General features: G+C 37.6%; 1 protein-coding gene across 2 annotated transcripts in view; it reads right to left on the bottom strand.

The window, feature by feature from the left end:
* The window catches only part of kalrnb (kalirin RhoGEF kinase b), a 111,744-nt gene that overhangs the window by 80,334 nt on the left and 6,510 nt on the right, over positions 1 to 24,900 (bottom strand). For both annotated transcript variants that reach the window (XR_007186212.1, XM_048200441.1), the window contains exons 2-7: positions 9,347 to 9,439; positions 9,052 to 9,166; positions 7,993 to 8,185; positions 6,623 to 7,123; positions 2,417 to 2,539; positions 2,096 to 2,287 (exon numbers count right to left, since the gene is read on the bottom strand). Coding sequence is in view for 1 of the 2 variants with exons in the window: in XM_048200441.1 (XP_048056398.1) it covers positions 2,096 to 2,287; positions 2,417 to 2,539; positions 6,623 to 7,123; positions 7,993 to 8,185; positions 9,052 to 9,166; positions 9,347 to 9,439 (1,217 nt within the window). In the remaining variant the exon portion in view is untranslated. The remainder of the gene's footprint in view (positions 1 to 2,095; positions 2,288 to 2,416; positions 2,540 to 6,622; positions 7,124 to 7,992; positions 8,186 to 9,051; positions 9,167 to 9,346; positions 9,440 to 24,900) is intronic.

Below are 24,900 nucleotides of genomic sequence, written 5' to 3'. Positions count from 1 at the left end.
CAAGCTCAGACATAATTAAACTTGCTGAGGATCATACAAATTGGGGTCATAAATCAAAAATGCATGAAGAAGCTATGTGTGCACATTTAGACAAAGGAGTTATTAATGAAGAAACAGACTGAAGCTGACAGAGGTAAGTACAGTTCCACATAGAGGAAATCGGGAATTAGTATTACATAAAAAAAGGATCAAATAAATCAAGAGACTGAAAGCAACTTGCACAGGCCTTTCTTAAAAGGATAGTTCACCCAAAAAATGAAAATTCTGTCATCATTTACTCACACTCAAGTAGTTTAAAAAATATATGAATTTAATTATCAAACAGATCTCATTTACTACCATAGTAGGACATATAAATACTATGGTAGTCAATGGGGGGCGAGATCTGTTCAGTTACTGACATTCTTCCAAATATCATCCTTTTTGTTCAGCAGAACAAAGAAACTAATATAGGTTTGGAGCTACTTGAGGGTGAACAAATGATGACAGATTTTTTGGGTGAACTATTCCTTTAAGATATGCCTGTGCACGTTGCTTTCAGTTAAAACAGCTCAAACATGCATTTTAGTCTGGGACTAGGCTTAAGCCTAAAAGGTAAAGGTTTAAAATTGAAATGATGCATCACAATGCATCGATCTGGAAATAAAAAATAAATGCATTTAATACAATCATTCACACTGATTAAAATACTTTACCTGATTTTATGAAGCATACCAAAATAACCAAAATCAACCTGAATCAAATCAAATTGAGACCAAATTTCAGATTTCACAATGCATAGCATTGTTTGATCAAAAATAATAATCACACTGTTGCCAGAGCAAATGTTTGCTCATACTGTAAAATAAAATGAAATATTATGTAATATAATTATTAATAATAAATTAATTAATTGTTTTAAATGAGTAACATTAAAACAGTAAAAATTAAAATGACCACCTGTCACAAAAAATGTCATACTTATAAACTAAAAACTTTTCATTTAATAAAAAAAGGACCCATATGTGCAAAAAATTGTAGAATATTTTTCATGTATAAATTTTGATTGCTCTTTTAAAATAATACAGGCTGACAACGCTCACATTGCAAAGCTCGGTTCCTAATCCACCCAGTCCAAGAATAGAAAATAATTAGCACAATAAATGACTGATTCATTAAGGTGCATTTTTACTCATTTCAAAAGCAAAAAGGATTGTTTATTAAAAATGATAATTTACATAAAATGGAAAATGTCACTTGTGACACAGGCCCCAACTAATCAGGAGCTGTAACAATTTTTACTTCAAGAATTTCAGCGCTAATGAAAATGGTTATGTAAACCAAAATTATACTATTTTTTTGCAAGAAACAATACACAGAATTTTAGCGATGAAAAAAAAAGTTCAAAACATGGTCCTTTATAAACCATCACCACACAACATTAAAAAAATTGTATTAAAGTGCCCCATTACGCTTTTTTAAATATTACCTTTCATGCAGTATGTAATATAGCTGTTTGTGTATGTAAAAGGTTGCTGAAACGAGTCATCAGCAATTCCAGTCTCACTTCCTGTTACAAACCTATGTAACAATGTAACAAATTTGCATAATGCCAGCCTATGGTCTTCATTGGCTGCCCACATATAATGTCTACTTTGACCTGCCCTCAAACTCAGTATTTGTAGCTGAGGCCTAGAAGAATTTGGTTCGTGTTGTCGACATGTCAAGAAGATGTGGTTTTCTGTGCTGTGAACCCACTTTGCATGCACCTTAAAAAAGGATGAGGACTCGCGTTGGAATTGATACGGAAAAACTGATGCCATTGTTCGTATCACTGTGTATACAAGTGCTGAGAAAGCCTCCGGAGCTTAAATGGGCATTGAGTTTCTGACGCGCTATATGCTGTAGATTAATCACAACACACTGGGCTGTCTGACCAATCAGGAGGCTTAGAGAGTCTGAATTTTCAAACTTATGAGAAAATTGTTTTTTGACCTTGAATGCATGTAAACCTATTGTAGGAGACCTGCAAAACAACATTAGGAACCTTTAAAATAGCATAATAGGGGCACTTTAAAATCGGATAAGGGCGTATCTAAAATAGCCCAGTTATTACCTGTTCAGATGTTTGGTGGAACACCGAGGACATGGCCAAGATGGCACTACGCTCCTCCAGAGCCGAGGCAAAGCTCTTCCAGTCCTGATCCAGCTGACCAGAGATCTGCTGTATCTGAGGGGCAGCGTAATGACCCGCCTCACAAAGCCGCGTCGCCACTGAGACGATACGCGAGATATTCACATATGCATTCTAAAAAGAGAGACAGGATGTCAGAGGAGGATACCATTAAATTAGTAACAAGAAGACATAAAAGCTGTCTCATGTCGTCGTCTAGTGAGTGTATCAAGGCTGTTTTCTTGTAACAGGTCCCCGTCGTACCATAGAGTTCATTGCAAAGTGGTCATGCTGGGTCTGTAGATCTGCTGCATGCTGGTAGCTCATGCCAATGTCTGTGTGTGTCTGCAGGAACAGCTCTTTATTGTGTCCGATCCATTCAAACATCTACAGAGAGCGAAAAAAGAGAGAGAAACACTGCATTCGCAGACAGTCTGGGAAAAAAACTCTTCAAATGTGTTTAGACACACACAGAAAGTAGCAAACTATGACCACAGGCTGAAGATCATCATACTGGACCAATCAAGATGCATATTTCTGGATAAATATTTACAAAGTACCAGGCAAATTTGCTTAACAGTCGTTCTAGGGCTTTGGGTGATTTAACTCCCTGTTAGTGTTCCAGTGATCTACACATGAACCTTAATATACACAGATTTTCTCTTTGGCTGCTGTACAAGCAATAGCCCTTAGTGTTCTGGCTCTTGTGGAGCACAGATGGGCTCAGTCAGCAGGACCGGGGAGTGTGAGACTGCCTCTCCGTTTGGGCTTAAACGGAACACAAGGCCTCCCGTGGATATCAGGCCACAGAAGGGAGTACAGTGAACATTCCATTATCCATTATCCATTATCATTTATTATTTACACTTCCATATGACCTTCACCTATATTACTCTAAATGTTAGTGGTATTTACCCATGCTATATATATATATATATACACACACACACACACATATGCGAGTATATCCCTGTGGGAACAAATTAGTGCAACGTGGCTACGATGTCATGGTATTTAATTCTATTTCCCTTTCAGTCGGTCATGTTAGATGTACGTCAGTAGTGACCGACGAATTGGGATATTGCTAGAGAGCCCTATCTGCTTCGAGTGAACTAAAACAAGCCAATGGAATTGGTGTGCGATATTTGCATAATGCGCACCGCCTCCTCCAGGTGGTATAAATAGGAAGCAGATGCAATCGCACTCTGTCCTTCGCTTCGGAGCCAACCTGTGTGTTCCTGCTATTAGACTGAGAGTGACTTCTCAAGCCTTTGAAGAGCTTTTGTTCTACAGTGCTGGCGTTATGGCAACTTACAACGAGGAAGCGAGCTTTCCCAGAGTGAGTTTATACAGCTCTCAACTGCTGTTTTCACAGCCTTATATGCCCCGTTTGGTTTGCGATTTGGGCCGGTTCCTCTGTGTCTGTGACTCAGGTAGTGAAAAGTGTACCTACATCGCGGCTGTTCCCTGTGTGCTTCGGCACAAAGAACAAGAGCTTCTAAAAGAGCTTCATAGACAGACACTGCGTCTCCATCTCTTGCTATGGAGTCAGAAGAATCTGAGGTCGCTTCATGCCATTCATGTCCCAGGCGTGCTCAACCATGCAGCCAACGAGCTCTTACGGCAGCCTCCGCTTCCGGGCGAATGAAGACTTCCAGCTCCTGTGCAAAGTCAGGGAGGACGAGGAGCAGGTCTTGTTAGTGGCTCCGTATTGGCCCACTCGGACCTTGTTTTCGGATCTGACGCTCCTCGCGACAGCACCTCCTTGGCCCATTCCTCAGAGGAAAGACCTTCTGACTCAGAGATGGGGCACCCTCTGGCACCCACGTCCCGACCTGTGGAAACTCCATGTGTGGTCCCTGGACGGGACACGGAGGTTCTAAGTGATCTCCCCCAGCCGGTTGTAGACACTATCACTTCCGCTAGAGCTCCTTCTATGAGGAACCTCTATGCGTTGAAGTGGAACCTGTTCATTGAATGGTGCTCCTCTCACTGAGAGGACCCCCCATCATGTTCGATCAGATCTGTGCTCTCCTTCCTGCAAAAAGGGCTTGGAGCGACGGCTGTCTCCCTCCACCCTCAAGGTGTATGTTGTCGCTATTGCCGCACATCACTATGCAGTCGATGGTAAGTCTTTGAGGAAGTACAATCTGATCGTCAGGTTCCTGAGGGGGGCGAGGAGACTAAATCCACCTCGCCCTTCCTCTATACCCTCTTGGGATCTCTCCCTGGTACTTACATTCATCCGGAGTCATCCCTTCAAGCCTTTGCAATCAGCTGAGTTAAAAGTACTGTCCCTTAAGACCGTCCTCCTGGTTGCATTGGCCTCGGTGAAGGGGGTAGGGGACCTGCACGCATTTTCAGTCGATGAATCGTGCCTGGAATTCGGGACCGGTGACTCTCACGTTATCCTGAGACCCCGGCCTGGATATGTGCCCAATGTTTCTACCACTCCCTTCAGAGATCAGGTAGTGACCCTGCAAGCGCTGCCTTCGGAGGAGGCAGACCCAGCCCTGGCTTTGCTCTGTCCCGTCCGCGCTCTGCGCCTGTACATGGACAGAATGCGAAACTTTAGGACCTCAGATCAGCTCTTCGTCTGTTACGGAGGCCAGCAGAAGGGAAAGGCTGTCTCCAAGCAGAGGATGGCCCACTGGATAGTGGACGCCATCGCCTTGGCTTATCAGTCCCAAGGCGTGCCTTGCCCGCTCGAGTTGAAAGCCCACTCCACCAGAGGAGCGGCCTCTTCCTGGGCGCTGGCACACGGCACCTCTTTGACAGATATCTGTAGAGCTGCGGGCTGGGAGACATCCAACACGTTCTCTAGATTCTATAGCCTTAGTGTGGAACCGGTATCTTCCCGTGTACTCACTTCCAGCAGCCGGTAGACGCGAAGAGCCCATTCTAGTGTTGGCTTGCAATGCCATTCCCGCCCCTCGGGCCGGATATGTGCATCCTTTACTCCAGTCGAGTTCCTCCACCTCCCCTTTTGGCTCGGACATTGCGGAGTGTCTGATGTCAGGTCAAACGTCTGTCACTGATGTTGATGTTTGGCTGGGTGCCATATGTCATGACCCCTCCACGTGAGTGGTCCCATATGTGTATTGTCAAACTCCCCACGGTGAGCCCGTGTCTTTCCCTTAGCAGAGCCAGGTCTGCTGACACCTGTCAGATGAGTCTCCCCCTATACCTAGGCTGGAGCCATCCCAGGGACTCCATATGCGTACTGCCCACGGCCAGTCCATATATGTATCTCCATATATGTATCTCCTCCCCTGCATGGTAGGTAGTGGTCTCCGCAGCGTCCCCTATGGGTTCACTTCCCCAGTGTTGTCTAAGTCTCCTGTAGTGGGTCTTGCGGAACAGCAGTAGACTCTCTCGGTGTAAGCATGCCCCCTTCTCCACCCCACTGGTGCACCGGGTGGCTAGAGCTTGCGCTGGGCACTGGAAGGGGTCTGTAACTGTGGGGTTTTATTTGGGATCCCAATACATCGAACGTGACCGACTGAAAGGGAACGTCTCGGTTACTTATGTAACCCTCATTCCCTGAAGGAGGGAACGGAGACGTACGTCCCGTTGCCACAGTTCCTGTGCCCTTGCTATAGTGCAGACTCAAGGTTGTCTCCTCAGTGAAAAACAGAGTGCGACTGCATCTGCTTCCTATTTATACCACCTGGCGGAGGTGGTGCGCATTATGCAAATGTCGCACGCCAATTCCATTGGCTTGATTTAGTTCACTCGAAGCAGATAGGGCTCTCTATCGATATCCCAATTCGTCAGTCACTACTGACGTACGTCTCCGTTCCCTCCTTCAGGGAACGAGGGTTACATGCGTAACCGAGACGTTTTTGTTCCACATGTTATGACCAGTTATGTATATTTATTTATAAATCTGTTGTCAACAAAAGAGAAGCTCTTTTGGGTCTCCCTGCATTTTTCCACCAAAATAAAAGCTCTATGGTTTAATGTCTGGAAGCATAGAAATTAAGATATAAATATTAGCATTGGAATTTTATTACTACTATTACTACTACTACTACTAATAATAATAATAGCACTAAAAATAATAACAATTATTATTATAACATTTTTTAAATTTACTATTTAAATTCTTTATTAATTTAAATGTTTAATTTAATAAAATAAAAATACAATTTAAATAATAATTAAATGATTAAGTGAACGAATTAAACACATTTATTAAATATTTATGTATTTGGTTTTTAATAGTTGTATAATTTAATACAAAATTTAAAAATTAATAATAGTAAATTATTATAAATAATAATAATAATAATAATAATAAAAAGTATTATTGTTGTTGTTGCTGTTGTATAGTCATAATCATACACATTTACAATTTTTGTCTTATGACTGCCATTGTATACCATTATTTTTCCTTTTTGTTCATTCTTTCTAATTTTCCTTAGTATTATTTTGTTTGATTCTACATCTCCGATCCTATCCTCTAACCTTTTCTGCATCCTGCTCGTACAGCCGTAACTGAAAACACTGGTCCAGCTGTTGTTTGCGGTTGTGCCAGGCCTGCAGAAGGTGTTGCCGCGTAACTTGAAGTTTATCCAACAGGGCGGAAATCTTAGGTACCAAACTCTGGAAGTCAGCCCCACCAGAGAGCCTCCCGTCTCCCCCATCCCTGATCTTCTGAAGGAGTCGTTGTCCTTCATGGTCTAACTCATCCACTGGTGCTTTCGTCATAGTCTTCCTCAGTCGAGCGTGCTCCTCCAAGAGTTTCCGTGCTTCCTCTGCGTTAGTGGCCAGCTCTTGGCAGGAAAGCACCTCCTGCAGCTCCTCCAGCCGGGAAAGAAGGTGCAGAGCACCTCCGGTGAACTCCTCAAGAGAAACACGGAGCTCAGTCCATTCCACGTGGTCGTACTCCAGGGTCCCCTCCAGATCTGCCGTCAGCTGAGATGGGTCCACCAACTTAGTCAGACCTTCCACTGAAACCATACTGGTCTAAGAGAAGAAAAGTATAACCATTAAAGTATCAAACAGTATATAAAACATAAGGACTAATATACAATTCACTGGTCACTTTTGCAAAATGAAACCCAAGAGAGTGATCGACTGCACATTGTAAAACTCATTTACAAATAAATAAATGGAAATTAGGGCTGTGAATTTAATTCATTTAGTGTGAATAAAAACAATGGTATAAAAACAATGCACAATCATTGGGTGCTGTATGAATCTACCTCTTTGAAATATATTGCTGTGAACTGGGGCCAGGGGTAGGCTTTTGTTTAAATAGAAATAAACAATATATTGAGTTCACTATTTCGTCTGCCACTATAATGTAATGTCTTTTAATTATCTTCAGGTGAGGAGAGTTCCCAGCCAGTACTGATATGATTAATTGTGATAAATTTAATTATTAAAATAAAATAAAATAAAATAAAATGTTACTTGAGCAGCAAATCAGCATATTAGAATGATTTCTGAAGGATCATGTGACACTGAAGACTGGAGTAATGATGCTGAAAATTCAGCTTTGCTACGACAGGAATAAATTACATTTTAAAATAAAATAAAGTAGAAAAGTCATTTTAAATTGAAATAATATTTCACAATATTACTGTTTTACTGAATTTTTAAACATAAAAGACTTCTGTCAAAAAAAAAAAAAAAAAATACAGACCCCAACTTTTGAACAATAATTCAATAAAACTTTTTTGGCAAAAACAGACACAATTAAACTTTTTGTCAGTAAACTTTTTGGATCTTAACATTTTTTTTTTTAAATCAATACAAAAGTAAAACAAATGGCTTTTTTTAAAAGGTATTTTTCTGTGTGTTTCTTATTAGACAAAATTTCATTCTTATACCTCAAAGGTGAACTTGGCACTGCCAAAGTTGGTCTTCTGCTTCTGCCAGAAGTTGTCTGGTTTGATAATGAGAGCGACACAGATCTCAGCAGGAAATGACTCCTGTAGCGTCTTCAGCAATGGCTTGATTAGATCCCACTTAGATCCGCGCATATCTACGATCACTGTAAACCCTCGTTTACATACATCCTCACTGCACAGGAAACAGAGATTGACAAAGTTAGAGGAAGGCCAACTTAAGGCCATCCAAGAAAATCTGAATGAACATCTGTGCATATCTTTTGTACAATTGCTTAAGCTTGCTGAGTTATACATCAATGAGCCCAGCTAACAAAATATTTTCTAAGAACATTTTGCTAACGTTATGAAAATGTTATTTCTGAATGTTCTCTGAACGTTTAAAACATCCAGTTTTTAAAGGATTTAAAGTGTTTTTTCTTGGTTATGTGAACGTTAAAGACATTCTTCAAACATTATGGTAATGTTACATTTGAATGTTGAATGTTCAAGTAGTCGCATATAAAAAATGTTAGATGAAACATTTCAGGAAAAAAAGATATATAAATAATAGAAAAACATTTTTGTGCTAACATTTTGAGAACATTAGATGAACAGATGACTTAGAATGAACATTCGAATAATGTTACTGGATTAATGTTTGTTCAGAACTTTGAGAGAACCTTGCCAGAACGTTACGTAAAGTTCTGAACGTTGCCTGTTAGCTGCAGAGCTATATGAATATAGAGTTACATCACATTGCATCAGAATGCCCTAAAGATCAAATAGATGCTGTAATCAAAGGCTTTAAATGCATCCATATCATCCTTTATGTCACAAACTTTAGCAATTATATTAAGATAAAGTATTGATGTGCTGTAAGCAATTTCAGCTGTTTTGATAGGGTTTTTGAAGCCTAAACAAGCACAAGCAAGCTTTTTTTGCTGTTTACAGAGCCTAGGGCTATTACAGTGACATCTTTCTCTGTACACTTTTCTTCAGGGATAACTTTCAGGGACATTTTAAGTGTGGTGTTCCAAATAAATGTTGTAATTTTATAACCTGGGCACAGTAGAGAGGTAGGTCACCAGTTTGCGCAAGTCTTCTTGCTTTATTCTGTCATGATTACTTCGTGCAGGAAAGGTAAGGATGGGTCCCCCTCTCTTGTCTCTTCCTCCTGAAAAGAAGAGGATCATTGTATTACTAATTTTACTACTCAAAGCACTTCAATAGCCCTAATTACGGTAATACCCATGAGTCTGTGTGGGTGCATGCTTAAGAGGGTGGTGAGACAAAGCTGTTCCACTGTGAATGAATGTGTGTGTGTGTGTTTACAATGCAATTATACATTTCCCACCTGAGACAAAGGCAACCTTCTCTCTTAAAACTGTTAGAACATCAGCCGCCTTTATTCCATCATTCCTAAGAGATCCTGATGAGAAGGACGGAACTGAGAGAGAGAGAGAGAGAGAGAGAGAGAGAGAGAAAAGAGAAAGAAAGGGATGTAAAAGTTATGTATAGACTCAAGCTGTAACCACCATAGACAAAGAAGGAAACATGCCTGTTCCAATTTAAAGAGGAGTGATTTACTGAGAAGTGTTTTTCAAATAATTCTCATCAGGACTTGACATACACTTTTTTGCTCACCAGCCATTGTGGCTAGTGGTTTTTCAGAGTTACTAGCCACTCAGCATTTTCACTGGCCACAATTTTGACATCGATACCATGGTGAAAAACTGCCATATAGATATTTTTAATATTATCTCATAATTTGGCAGCAGGTATATTAGGCTGCTGTCACTTTAAAGGGACAGTTCACACAAAAATGAAAATTCTATCATCATTTACTCACCCTCAAGTTGTTCCAAATCTGTATACATTTCTTTGTTCTGTTGAACACAAAGGAAGATATTTTGAAGAAGCTTTGTAACCAGGCCACTTTGGGGCACCACTGACTTCCATAGTAGGAAAAAACTACTATGGAAGTCAATGGTGCCCCAAAACTGTTCAGTTCAACACATTCTTCAAAATATCTTCCTTTGTGTTCAGCAGAACAATGAAAATTATACAGGTTTGGAACAACTTGAGGGTGAGTAAATGATGATAAAATTTTCATTTTTGGGGTGAACTATCCCTTTAAGACCTGACGCATGGATCCATTATACTGTTACACAACACATGTGTTTCCTTCCTCAACTGTTTACTTTCACATAACTGATTGTGTTTACATGAATAATCACCAAGTACAGGCATTTTGACATTATTTTGTGTGTATTTGACTGTTTAAATGCAATAAGAACTCAATTTATACTGAAAGGTGGCTTTATGTGCATGTACTTTGGGTGTGAGCACAAAATCTGCGGGAATGAGTAAAATTATGTGCAATATGCGCAATCCCATGCCGAAATTCAAGCCCTGTAACACCATTCATCCGGAGCAATTTGGGAGGCGGGTTGGTGTGTCAGCTCGCTGTTGGAGAGATGAGAGAGCAAGAAAGCGCAGCTAGTATCATGTATCTATTCTGTGGAAAATGAGTATTAAGTGTTTCAGATATTTCAGTATCGATATGTATCGAAAAATTGATATTTCTGACAACACTTAGTGCACTTAGTTTATTTTTCAGATGCCTTTTTAAAAGACAACAATTGAAAAATGTATATATTATATACTGTATATAAATTGTGTAAATAAAGTGGTTAGTAGGACTGAGCGTATTACATGCCACATCTGAAATACACCCGCATTTGGAGGGTTGGCGGGTGTTAACGTCAAGCCCTGATTCTCATAATTTACTCAACCTTATGTCCTTCTAAACTCATATGATTTTATTTTTTCTGTTTTGTACAGAGATGTTAGACATCATGTTCATGCTGAAAATGAATAGTGACAGGGGCCTGTCAAGCTCTAAAAATAACAAAATAAAAACTACATTAATGTATCATAAAAGTAGTATCATAAAATGGAAGCTTCTAAAAATAAAAAATACTAAAGGTAACTGCAATTCTTTATCTCACAATTCTGACTTTTTTTCTTGCAATTGCAAGTTTATATTTCACAATTCTGAGAAAAAAGTCAGAATTGCATTTTATAAACTAGCAATTCATATCTCGCAATTCTGACTTTTTTCTCACGATTTCGAGTTTATGTCCCACAGTTCTGACTTTTTTTTTAACTGTGAGATATAAACTCACAAATTGCATGTTATAAAGTCCAATTCTGAGAAAAAAGGCAGCTCACAATTCTGACATTTTCTTGCAATTGCGAGTTTATATCTTGGAAATTCTAAGGAAAAAAATGTATCATTGTGAGATATAAACTCATCAACAGAAACAAACACCATCAATTAAAGGGATAGTTCACCCAAAAATGAAAATTTGATGTTTATCTGCTTACCCCCAGAGCATCCAAGATGTAGGTGACTTTGTTTCTATATTAGAACACAAATGATGATTTTTAACTCCAACCACTGACAGACGGCAGCGGTTGGAGTTAAAAATCATCATTTGTGTTTTACTGAAGAAACAAAGACACCTACATCTTGGATGCCCTGGGGGTAAGCAGATAAACATCAAATTTTCATTTTTGGGTGAACTATCCCTTTAACAACCTTGTAGCTCACAGTAAGGTTGCCTTTAAAGGTTTATAAGTTAAAAAATAATTCTCCTATGGAGAAAAGGAATGGAGTTTTTACTTCCGGAACCCGACTGTTGCACTCCATTGGCTGGCGGAGACACTTCTTTTGCTGTTTTGCACATTTTGGTTTAAACATTGTATTCACTACAGCACCTTTGAATTGAAATGTGTGTAAATATTACATAAATACATTACAACAACAACAGTGTTTGTTCTTGGTAAATATGAATAAACAGTATGTTGTGTGGGCGTGCTACTACCATTGCTACTCTGTACATTTTATATAAGGATCACAAGAGACACTCGCATTCTGTAATAACAGACAACAGTATTAAGCATAATACCGACTGCATGGAAAATAGAGTAGTAGGTCATAGTAGGTCGAGATGGGGGGCAGGGAAACCCAGCTGTTGGCACGTCTCCTTCTGTTTAGATTCATTAGTGGTGTAATCTGCCCGCTCTGTAATCCCATAGCTGACAGCTGGGCACCGGGGCAGCCGGTGGAGAAAAGTTCAATCACACTTAAACACACATAGACAGCAGAAACACATACAGTATACACACAAGCTGCATGCTCACAGATGTGCCACATGCACTTGCTCACACAAACAAATGCACACACACCCACACTACTGAGGTACATCTGTTGAGTCTGTATGAGGCCTAAAATGATGTTTACACTGCTTATGTCTGCATTTCATCTCTCTTGCTCACTCTCGTCTGCAGGCTACATAAACTATTAAACCTGAGTGGAAGAGTATGATGCTGAACATGACATGTTAAATTTACTGTGAGAACTGACTTTCCCCAGCCCCTGCTAGAGGGCAGACACTATTTCACACTCTCTCACACACACACACACACACACATATATATATATGAGGACAAGGCTGCTTATACACTCTTGAACACAGTCATTTCCAATTTACAACATCAAGATCTGGGCTATTGTGCGCTGACAAAGTCCAAAGCTGAGTAAGTCCTCCAACAGCTCGCAAAAAAATGTGATTTACACTACAGCTCAAAGAATTGCTCACCGAGGCTGCATTTATTTGATCAAAATAATAAAACATAATGTAAAGGCCCTTTCACACCAGAAGTGTAAAGCTGCAGTAGAAGAAAGTTCATTGGATCATCAACGGTCAGCAGCAGAGATACTGAGACAGTGAGATTAAATACATAAACGTATATTTGTGTTATTTAACATTTAATTACAACACCTCTGCACCTTTACTCACGATTTCTCTCAACACTGGGACAGGAGAGCTGTCAGTCAATGGGAAATCAAAGTAACTTGCATTACTTATTTGAAAAAGTAACTCAGATATTTTGTTGTAAATTTAAAAGTAATGCATTACTTTACACGTTACTTGAAAAAATGTATTCTGATTACATACACTCTAAAAAATGCTGGGTCAAAAACAATCCAAGTTGGGTTGAAAATGGACAAACCCAGCGATTGGGTTGTTTTAACCCAGCGGTTGGGTAAATGTTTGGCCAACGTGCTGGGCAGTTTTATTTAACTCAACTATTGTTTAAAAAATTACTATATGGCTGGCTTAAAATGAACCCAAATCAGGTTGGAAATTAAAAATCAGACACATAATTACTAGAGGCAACAATAATAATCAAAAGGTGAACCTTTATTAATAAGCAATTTAAAAAAGGTTTATTGTTTCATTATTATATTAATTAATATTAATTTCAAACATACTTTGGGTTCATTTTAAGTAAGCAGTACAGTAATTTTTTAACAATAGTTGAATTAAATAAAACTACCCAGCAGGTTGGGCAAACATTTAACCCAACCGCTGGGTCAAAACAACCCATTTGCTGGGTTTGTCCATTTTCAGCATCATTACTCCAGTCTTCAGTGTCACATGATCCTTCAGAAATCATTCTAATATGCTGATTTGGTGCTCAAGAAACATTTCCTATTATTATCAATGTTGAAAACAGTTGTGCTGCTTAATATTTTTGCTAAAGCATCTGTTTGAAATAGAAATATTTTGTAACGTTATGTCTTTTATTGCATCAGTATTAACTTCATTCTTTAAAAAAAACCTTACTGACCCCAAACTTTTGAACCATATAGTGTATTTGATCATAAACATACATTTGTTGGTTTTAAATGAATATTGCATACAAAAATGTAAATTCTGTAATTACTGACTCAACCTTATGTTGTTCCTGACTTCCTTTAAATACTATTTTGGCCAATATAATGAAAGTTAATGAGGACAGTGGCTGACAAGCTCCCAAAAGATAATGTGTGAAAAAATAATGCCTTTGATCACCAAAAAATATCCAAAAATGTAAATAAAATATATAAATTGTTTATAATTTATATAAAAAATAATAATTGCAAAAAAGTGGTCCATGCAACTCTATTCCAAGTCTCCTAAAGCCATTGAGTTTATTGATCAGTTCACAGATCAGGACATTTGTGTTCCACAGAAAAAAAGAAAAAAAGTCATGTAGAATAACATGAAAGTAAGAAAATGATTCACATTTTTGGGTGAACTAATACAGAATCAACAATCCAATCCAAGTTAAATACATTTCATCAAACTAAACTTTACATTTTTTTTTTTACATGTTATATTTTAAAGGTGCCCTAGAATTAAAAATTGAATTTACCTTGGCATAGTTAAATAACAAGAGTTCAGTACATGGAAATGACATACAGTGAGTCTCAAACACCATTGTTTCCTCCTTCTTATATAAATCTAATTTGCTTAAAAGACCTCCGAAGAACAGGCGAATCTCAACATAACACCGACTGTTACATAACAGTTGGGCTCATTAATATGTATGCCCCCAATATTTGCATATGCCAGCCCATGTTCAAGGCATTACACAAGGGCAGCCAGTATTAACGTCTGGATCTGTGCACAGCTGAATCATCAGACTAGGTAAGCAAGCAAGAACAATAGCAAAAAATGGCAGATGGAGCAATAATAACTGACATGATCCATGATATCATGATATTTTTAGTGATATTTGTAAATTGTCTTTCTAAATGTTCCGTTAGCATGTTGCTAATGTACTGTTAAATGTGGTTAAAGTTACCATCGTTTCTTACTGTATTCACAGAGACAAGACTGTCATTATTTTCATTTTTTAAACACTTGCAGTCTGTATAATTCATAAACACAACTTCATTCTTTATAAATCTCTCCAACAGTGTGTAATGTTAGCTTTAGCCATGGAGCACTATCAAACTCATTCAGAATCAAATGTAAACATCATATTTAATGATGCCCCAACAACATATTTAATGATGCCTCAAAATAGGCAGTTAAAAAAATGAATAAAAAAAAATCTATGGGGTATTTTGAGCTGAAACTTCACAGACACATTCAGGGACACCTTAGACTTATATTACATCTTTTGAAAAGACGTTCTACGGCACCTTTAAATGACACAAAGCTGTGCTCCAAGCACACCAAAACTCACAGTATTTATTTTCAGCCCCATGAGTAACACTTTTCTAACCCTAATTACTTAATTTAAAAAAAAACAACAAAAAAAACAAATGTAACGCTGCATCCCAATTTGATTCAAATACTACTATAGGCTATGTATAATACTACCATACTACCCTTAATAGTACGTCAGACTATTATACGTCCCAAATTTAGTTAATGTCATACATTAACATCAAATGTGCCCAGATTATATAATATTTTAGGATTTTTTAAGTGTGCATAGCCTACGTGAATGTTTTTTGGCCTAGTATTGCCCACAACATCTTGCACAACAAAAGAGGCTCTGTTCCAAAACCTACTGAGCTGCCTCACTGCCTACTGTGAGACTGCTTTCTAAAGCAGCATCCAAGCTGAGATGTGACTGATTTGTAACGCTCTGCATAGGTAGCAACACCGTACACCACATAAAAGCAAAGTAAAGCAAACTAGACTCTGCTCACAACTGATTTCAATGGAGTTTGACTTTAGCATATTGCTAAGATAACAACATTAGAGTTTAATAAGCATAAAATACACACATTTTACATCATTTTTATTACCATTGAACTATTCACTAATTAATACTTTTCAGTATTTTTTACACATTTTTTACACATTACACATTTTTTCAGAATGCATTGCAATTCCTTGCTTTCTATTTCAACTTTTTCAGTAGCAGAACAATGGCATTTTTAAAAAGCAATTATAGATTACATGAATCTAAAAGTTATGTAATAATGAATTTAGCTAGATGCTAAGATAAATAGCCAGATAGTCCATTGAATCAAGATGCAATTTTATTGTATTTATGTCTGTCATACATACTCAGCAGTACTTTTCCATCCTCAGCAAAGTAATAGTTCTGCATAATATAACTATGCAAATTGGGATGCAGCTAATTACTAAACTTGATCGACCATGTTGTTCCTAAATTAAACTCTGAAGCACCAAAGCACATGCAAAACATGCATTATATATTCCTACAGTATTTGAGACATATTTTCCACACACAACTAAAAAACAAAGTGTTCATAAAAGATAGAAAATGCTGGATTGCTGCTTTAGCCTGCAGTCCCAGGAACTGTTCCAAGCTTTGTGGATATCACAGACAGCTTTGTAACATCTAAGATGTCAGATGAAAGGACATGGGCATCACTGAGATGTCATGAGTTTATCCACTGCATACAAAGTGCTGTATCCATATTTCATAAGGATGCCATGCATTGTTTCCTGCATGTTTTATAAGATCTTCATCGTGTATGCTTCATGTGAGTACACTGGGTTTGTATAGGTTTAAGACTAAAGGCCCGTTCACACCAAGAATGATAACTATAAATGTAACAAAATAGATATAGATATAAAAATCGTTCTAAATATAAAAGAATAGAGTCCACACCACAGCTATAACGATAAAGATGTATAGAAACAATATCGTTGGGATCACTTTCAGAACGATTTTTTTTTTCCAGCTGTTGAGCGATAAAACACTGATAGCCAATCAGAATCCGTTCTAATTTAAGGGCTCGCGCATTTTAAATGGCAGATGACATTGTGGTTAGTTAATTGTTAACCTCGCAAGTTAATTGCGAGGTCCAGAAAAAAAACACCACTGTTTGACAAGTCAACTCCCTTTTCAAGGATACTTTAAAGAAAATGGATATATATTAAAGGTGCCCTAGATTTAAAAATGGAATTTATCTTGGCATAGTTAAATAACAAGAGTTCAGTACATGGAAATGACATACAGTGAGTCTCAAACTCCATTGTTTCCTCCTTTTTATATAAATCTCATTTGTTTAAAAGACCTCCGAATAACAGGCGAATCTCAACATAACACCGACTGTTACGTAACAGTCGGGATCATTAATATGTACGCCCCCAATATTTGCATATGCCAGCCCATGATCAATGCATTACACAAGGGCAGAACGTCTGGATGTGCACAGCTGAATCATCAGACTAGGTAAGCAAGCAAGAACAATAGTGAAAAATGGCAGATGGAGCAATAATAACTGACATGATCCATGATAACATGATATTTTTAGTGATATTTGTAAACTGTCTTTCTAAATGTTTTGTTAGCATGTTGCTAATGTACTGTTAAATGTGGTTAAAGTTACCATCGTTTCTTACTGTATTCACGGAGACAAGAGCCGTCGCTATTTTCATTATTAAACACTTGCAGTCTGTATAATTCATAAACACAACTTCATTCTTTATAAATCTCTCCAACAGTGTAGCATTAGCCTGTTAGCCACGGAGCACAGCCTCAAATTCATTCAGAATCAAATGTAAACAATATAACAGTATACAATACTCACATAATCCGGCGCATGCATGCAGTATGCATGACGAACACTTTGTAAAGATCCATTTTGAGTGTTATATTAGCTGTGTAAACTTTGTTTATGCACTGTTTAAGGCAAGCGCGAGGTCCTTGGGCGGAGAGCGCGAGCATTTAAAGGGACCGCAACCCTGAATCGGCGCATTTCTAATTATGCCCTCAAAATAGGCAGTTAAAAAAAATTATTAAAAAAAAATCTACGGGGTATTTTGAGTTGAAACTTAACAGACACATTCAAGGGACACCTTAGACTTATATTACATCTTGTAAAAAAACGTTCGATGGCACCTTTAAAAACAATCGGTAATACCCTCGGAATAAATGGTGAGAAATATTAATGATAAGATCATTATGCCAGGCTAGCAAACAGTGTAAAACAAAATGACCTCAGGTATGCAGCGCTAGTTTTGACATCATTGTCTAGCTCAGTGTTTCTCAACCAGGGGTCCATGGACCCCTAGTGGTCCTTGGCATAATGCCAGGGGGTCCTTATATCACTTATCTGAATATGAATTTTTGTATATTTTGACATTTGACATGTTCCTATAAAAGAAGAAGATAATATATGTATAATATAACTGATGATATGACTAAATATAGGACAAGTCAACTAGCATTGTAGTAAATTATACTTTATTGCATTTGGTCATCACAAAAGAAATTAATCATACCAATAAGCACATTTTATTCTGGGGTGCCTGAGGATATGGTTCCAAATATGACGGGGGTCCATTACTCAAAAAAGGTTGAGATTCACTTTGAAGTTGCAGTGAAAAAGACTAGGCGTTGTTTTTATTCCACTATATTGACTTCATCAGCTAAATTCACTTAGATTAGATCAGGGGTGTCAAACTCATTTTAGGTTGAGGGCCGGATTGGAAAAAAATAACCATGTGCGGGCCGAATTAATAATATAAAAATAAATAAAAAAAAAGTAAAAAAAATTAAGTCCACTGAAAATTGCATTAATATTAACCATATAAACAACAAATTAATTTGCAAGAAAACTAGTACACTGCTCCTTAAAACTGCATTTGTTTTTACAGCGAAAAAACGAATAGATTTTTAAAATAATGCGTGTAGCTCTTTGATATTAGAGGCAAACTCTTTTTTATCACAATCCCAACAAAGATGTTATGCACAAGAGTATGAGCAGATGTTTTTAATTTAAATTATTGTATAATTTCAAGATTAACAGCTAAACAGCATAATCTGACTTTAGCTTTGTGAAATTATGCAACATACATAAGACACTTGTACAAAACAAAATCAGCAGACGGACTGAATGAAATGCAAATTCACTCTCTGCCAGTAGGTGGTGCTTATGGAACAGCAGTGATATAGCGTTTCCATGGTTACCGCTATACACAAAGCAGCACTGCCTCATAAATAGGCTACTACTTTATATGGAGATAAAGCCATCAAAACTTTTCTGAAGAAAGTTCCCTTCAGAGATACATTCAAATCAACCCCAATTTAATATTTGTATTATTCTTCCTATTTTTCGCGAACAGTGATCTTGTGCATGGTACAGTATTTTCTCTGCTGGCGCGTATGTTCTCCTCTTTGTGTCCGTATTCAGCACGCGTGGCTGTGTTAACATACTGTTTACAGACATCGCAAATATTTCCACACAAATGACATTTTGGGAAATTATTACAGAGAAGTTTGTTTGCAAAGCCGGAATAAAGCTTGACCAAAATAAAACTAAAAAACGTTCGGATTTATGACCAGTGGACTAGTGCATCTCTATTTATTTTTATTATAGTTCAAATCATCCCCTGGGCTGGATTAGACACCTTTGTGGGCTGCATTCGGCCCGCAGGCACCCCTGGATTAGATCAATTGCACTATCTATTCACTCGAAACATTGCATGCTGAGAACATCTGCTGGTTAAAGCCATGTAAATGCAACAAGAACAGCTAAAACATGTCGTACACACTTTGAAACCGCAGTGCATGAGCTTAGAATAAACAGACCGTTATTGTTTGTTGGTGTGGATGCAAATATAGTTATCTTTATAGTTATCATTCTCGGTGTGAACGCACCTTAACTCTGTGTGCATAATATTACTTTAACAAAAGAATTAACCATTAAAACACAGATCAGGAAACGTCACCCATAATACAACCTGACGAGAGGGTTGTGATATGAAGCTTTGTGAATTTCCCATGTTACAGGATCAGGGTGTATCCACATAAACAGTAACACAAAGCTCATAGAAGTACCAGGAAATAGCCAGCTCTTTGCAATTACTAAATGAAACCAATCCTGCTAAAAAGTTGCCAAATGGCCCCACAGGATCGAATCCAGCCAAGGACGGCAAGAACGATGACAAGGCCAGTAAAGCTGTGTTTATGGCCCTAACAGTCCTGGGAAGTCAGAAACAATGGCTGGCTGAGGTCTGGTGTTAGTATGAACTATTGTGTAAGTCTGTAAGCTGTGAGATCAGAAACTGGTCCCAGTCCAATAACACTGGCCAGTGATCTCATATAACCTAATTTTATAGGTGCCCGGCTATTCAGGGGAATGTAGGTTTGAATGGGGCATGGGGGCTATTTTCGGAAGGGTTGCTTTGTGCTTAGAAATATCACCAGAAATGGACTACAAGACTAAAAAAGGATTACTTGTAACATCACATCAAATATCAAATAAATGAAAATCAACTACATAAAAAAAAAAGAAAAAAACCTTGGTGAGCAGAAGAGATGAACAGCCTTAATATTTTAAGATGAATCGCATTTTCCAACAAATATCTAAAAATAATCTCTAAATCACTTGTGTAAATCATACTCTCGCTAAAGCCTGTGATTCAAAGCAGAAATGTGTAATGTGATCAGACAGTCTGCTAGTGTCTGATAATATCTTTTAATGGCAGATGGCTTTGAAATTTTACATAGATATACAACAATGGCATGTGGTGGACCTCGGAAATGAAGTCCCATGGGTTTGGCTTTTTTTAGTCCAATGCACATTCATGTTCCATTTCATATTTTTCCATTTTCACATACAGTTTTTGGGTTAAAGGGACAGTTCACCCAAAAATGAGAATTCTGTCATCATTTACTCACCCTCAAGTTGTTCCAAACCTGTATAAATGTTTTTGTTCTGCTGAACACAAAGGAACATATTTGGAAGAATCAGATCTCGCAAGCAGATCTCGTTGACTACCATAGTATTTATTTACCCTAGTATGGTAGTCAATGGAGGGCGAGATCTGTTTGATTACCAACATTCTTCCAAATGTCTTCTTTTGTGTTCAGCAGAACAAAGAAATTTATACAGGTTTGGAACAACTTGAGAGGGAGTAAATGATGACAGAATTTTCATTTTTGGGTGAACTGTCCCTTTAATGGCATGTGGAATAGATTCTGCCTTACATCAACAAGCAACCAATTGCTCAGTATGTCTGTTAGTGGGGAAACGGTAAACAAACATGACGGTTCGGTACGTACGTCAGTACTGAAGTCACGGTTTGGTACAGCAGGGGGCAGAAAACTATACATAAAATTGCTTCTTTTTTCTTCTGTTTTATTAAACAATGGCTTATTGAACAAAATGTGTATCTCTCCTTAAATAAATTCAATTATAATTAACATTTTCTTAAGAATAAAAAAATCTCTGTCAGCTAATATATACAGGAAGCTGTTTCTTGCACATTACTATAATATTAAAGGTTACAATTAACAACAGAGCCCAAACTATTAAATTCAGCTGCTATTTATTTTTAGATGTAATAACATAAAAAAAAAAAAAAAAAAACGTAAATTGCATATAAGGCATGTTTTGCATTAACTTCTAAATCTAACTACAAAATTATTACTCCGATTCATTTTTGAAATATAATCATTTACACAGTTACTGTCATAACTTGTTTTCATGACAAATTTATTTAAACATAGTAAATAATTTAGACATTACTAACAGGTAAAGTAAATATAATGAATATCTAAGCTAATATAGTGCATACATTTAATGAAACGCTCCCCTCTATGGTTCATTTCTCTAGTGAACTAACATGCTGTGGACACAAAATGACTTGCCTGAGGTAAATGTAATGCCACGTGAGATTATTCTCAGGCTGTTTTATTGATGTCTTTCCACGGTTGAAAAACCGGTTGAGAGATTACACGTAAACATATCTATACATAAATTGTCTGTTTTTCTTCTTCTGCTCTTTTTCCTGTTGTGTTAGCAAACAGCGCTGCATTACCGTGCGCGCCCCCTTCTGGATTGGAGTGTGGATCGCCTGTGACTGACTGTATTCATCATCTGACTGTACTGTTTGGCTATCACCAGACTAAGCTCAATTTAAAATTGAACATTGGTCTGGGGAGTTTGCTATACTTTTCTACTGCACAAGAGGCGTGATCAACAAGCATTATTCACGCAATAGACCTTCAACCAATCAGATCAACGTTCTGGGTGACGTACTTTGCAGAGCAAAGCAAAAACTCCAGACAGGTTTAGTTTGTATTGGTTTGTAGCATTGATCAGCGGTTTGCAGAAGCAGCTATGGCATCGAGCGATTTTTGCAGGTTGTGCAAAAAAAACAAACATGAAAGTGAGTGGTATTTACACCCACTCGAGCGATTTGTTTGCTAAACTAAAGAAGTCATTCAGCATTGTCGAGAGGTTAAAAAGAATTAGACTGACGGTTGTGCTTGCTGTCGCTTCTCTATCGTCATCGTGTTATACCCGCCAATAGCGAGCAAGGTGGATAAGCCAGTCTGTGATTGGTTCCCGCAAAAGTGTAACAGAAGCAGTAGAAATGAATGTACGGGTTTCCAGACTGAGTTGCCCGGCGAAATCAAATCGCCGGCAGATCAGGCTGGGTTTTCCCAGTCTACTGACTGTATGCACCGAACCATGATGTCTGTATTGTGACAGTTCGGGATGAAATCATGTAATGCTATACCCCTAATGTTTATATTAAAGGGATAGTTCACCCAAAAATGAACATTTTGTCATCATTTACTCGCCCTCATATCATTCCAAACCCTTAAGATTTTGTTTAATCTTTGAAACACAAATTAACATAGTTTTAATGAAACCTGACAGATTTCTGTCCCTCCATTGAAAGTAAATAACCAAAACTTACAAGATCCAAAATGGTCATAAAGGTGCCGTAAAACATATCCAAATGAATTGAGTGGTTTAATCCAAGGCTTGTAAAGGAATACAACCAGTTCAAATGATGAACAGATATAATTTAGGCTTTTTATTTACATCTATTGACACAGAGCACATCACATATGGCAAACACAGAAGCTCAAAAGTGCATGTGATGCACGAGAACTAATGAGGTTTGTTCTAGTGCGACGCACACACAAGCCATGTTTACCATATGCAATGTGCTTTATGTACCGTATGTGTGTTTATATGTGAATAAAAGCCTAATTTAAAGTCCCTATGAAATCAAAATGGACAATTCTTATATAGCAGTGTTTATTACAAATGGTTTAATCTGTGCACTGGTGCACATCATTTTTATTTTTTTATTCATTTGCCCTTATATTCTTTAATCAAAGTAACTTCCCCTCCTTCTTACAGCAACATCTAATCTCTGATGATGTGTTTAGTAGCAAGAGGGTGGGACAACCTGTCACTCACATGAGATCAACCAATAGCAAACCACAACCATCCAATCAATTCCTGATGGACAAAATCAAATCTCACCCTACATTTTTTCGTGTTTGAGAAGTCATTTCCCTTGTAATAGGGAAGAAAAGTCTATCGCAACTTTTGTTTCAATGCAATTTAAAATCTTTATTCAAACCAAGTCACATAAAAGTCCCATCGAGATTTTCTACAGAAAACGTTTCAATCAGTGCAGTGATGACAAATGACAGGAAGTAAAATATTCTAATAAAAAAGTGCCACTGAGTTGCCCCTGATGGATATAATCCAAAAATACTTCTAAAATTGATTTGACTGTGTCCTGGCCAATATAATCACTGAATGTACCTATTCTGCTCAGAGTCCTGAGCAGGAATCTTGGCAACAGTTGCTACAGCAACTCCTCTGGCCCTGATTCAGGAGAATGGCCTGCTGAGGATGAAGTGTGTGGTGGTAGGTTTGCCTCTCTGAAGACTAAATTTTAAGCATAGTCATCTTCTGTGTGGAACGAGGTGTTGAGAGCAACTCTTGCATCTTGTAAAATCCATATGTTTAGGGATTACAGTAACTCATAATAACACAAGATAGGTTGTGGTTTTGATCCAGTTGCACTTTTTCAAATCAGTGCTCAGTAAGCAGCTAATTTCTTTTGTCGCTTATGGGCCTTTTATCTTATAACTCTAGTAATTCATTACTGTGCTGTTCATGTTCCTGATGTTGAATTTCTTTTTATGTTTGGAAGATGAACTTCACAAATCAAAACAATGTTAGATGACCCTATAAGGTCATGTCATTATCAAGTTCCAACAGATTTCCCGGAAGACAACACCTTATCTCCACTAATTTTCATACTTGTGTACTATTGCACTCTTGATAGAGGACACACTTTCTAGTTCAATGTGTGATGACACAAACTGCATAACAAGTTTCCAAATTTTTTTTCTGGTTGACTGGTTGACAACCTCAACAGTGTGTCTCTACAGAACACATTCACCAGCAAAACATCCTGGATTTCACTCCAAAATAATAGAACATTTTTACAATTACTCATTTACTGAGGTCACTTAGTCGCCAAGATATGGCATGGTGTGATTAGTGGACATTTCTATGTGAACAGACTTCAAATTTTCATTTAGCAGATGAAATAATCTAATGGACTTCAATTGAAGGAGGGACCTGATCCTATCTAGAGACCCAAATATCTTTTTGACTCAGTTTATTAAGCATCTACCTCACAACAACTCAGAACACCCTAGCAACACCCTAGCCACCACCTTAAACTCCTTAACAATAGCTCAGTACACCTCAGCATCATGGCAATGACTTTTACAGAGGCAAGCACTACTCATATTTTCTATGGAATAATGTTTCGGATATTGCAAGATAGCATATATATTTTACTTATAACCGTAGTCATATAAAAATTAATTTACCAACTTGAAGTACCAAAATCTTTTTACCTTAAAATGTACTGATCACCACCATGATAATACAGTTGGTACAACAGTAAGTCACATGAGTTCATCATAAGTGGCCTGTCTATAAAACATGGCCAAAACTCGTATATAGATGGTGCACATGGTCATACACACACACACACACACACACACACACACACACACACACACACACACACACACACACAAATACAATCAGGGTAACACACAACACTTAAATAATGCAATAAACATTAACTAAATAATGTAAAATATAACACAAAACATTCTAATGAACATTACCGATAACAAAAATGAGAATGATTATTTATATTATTAATGATATATTATTATGCAAAATTATTTATACAAACATAATTATATGTGATAGACTTCTGGCTAATAAAT

The sequence above is a fragment of the Megalobrama amblycephala genome, linkage group LG8, assembly GCF_018812025.1.
Source record: "Megalobrama amblycephala isolate DHTTF-2021 linkage group LG8, ASM1881202v1, whole genome shotgun sequence".
NCBI lineage: Eukaryota > Metazoa > Chordata > Actinopteri > Cypriniformes > Xenocyprididae > Megalobrama > Megalobrama amblycephala.
This window is presented reverse-complemented; position numbering and strand designations above follow the sequence as displayed.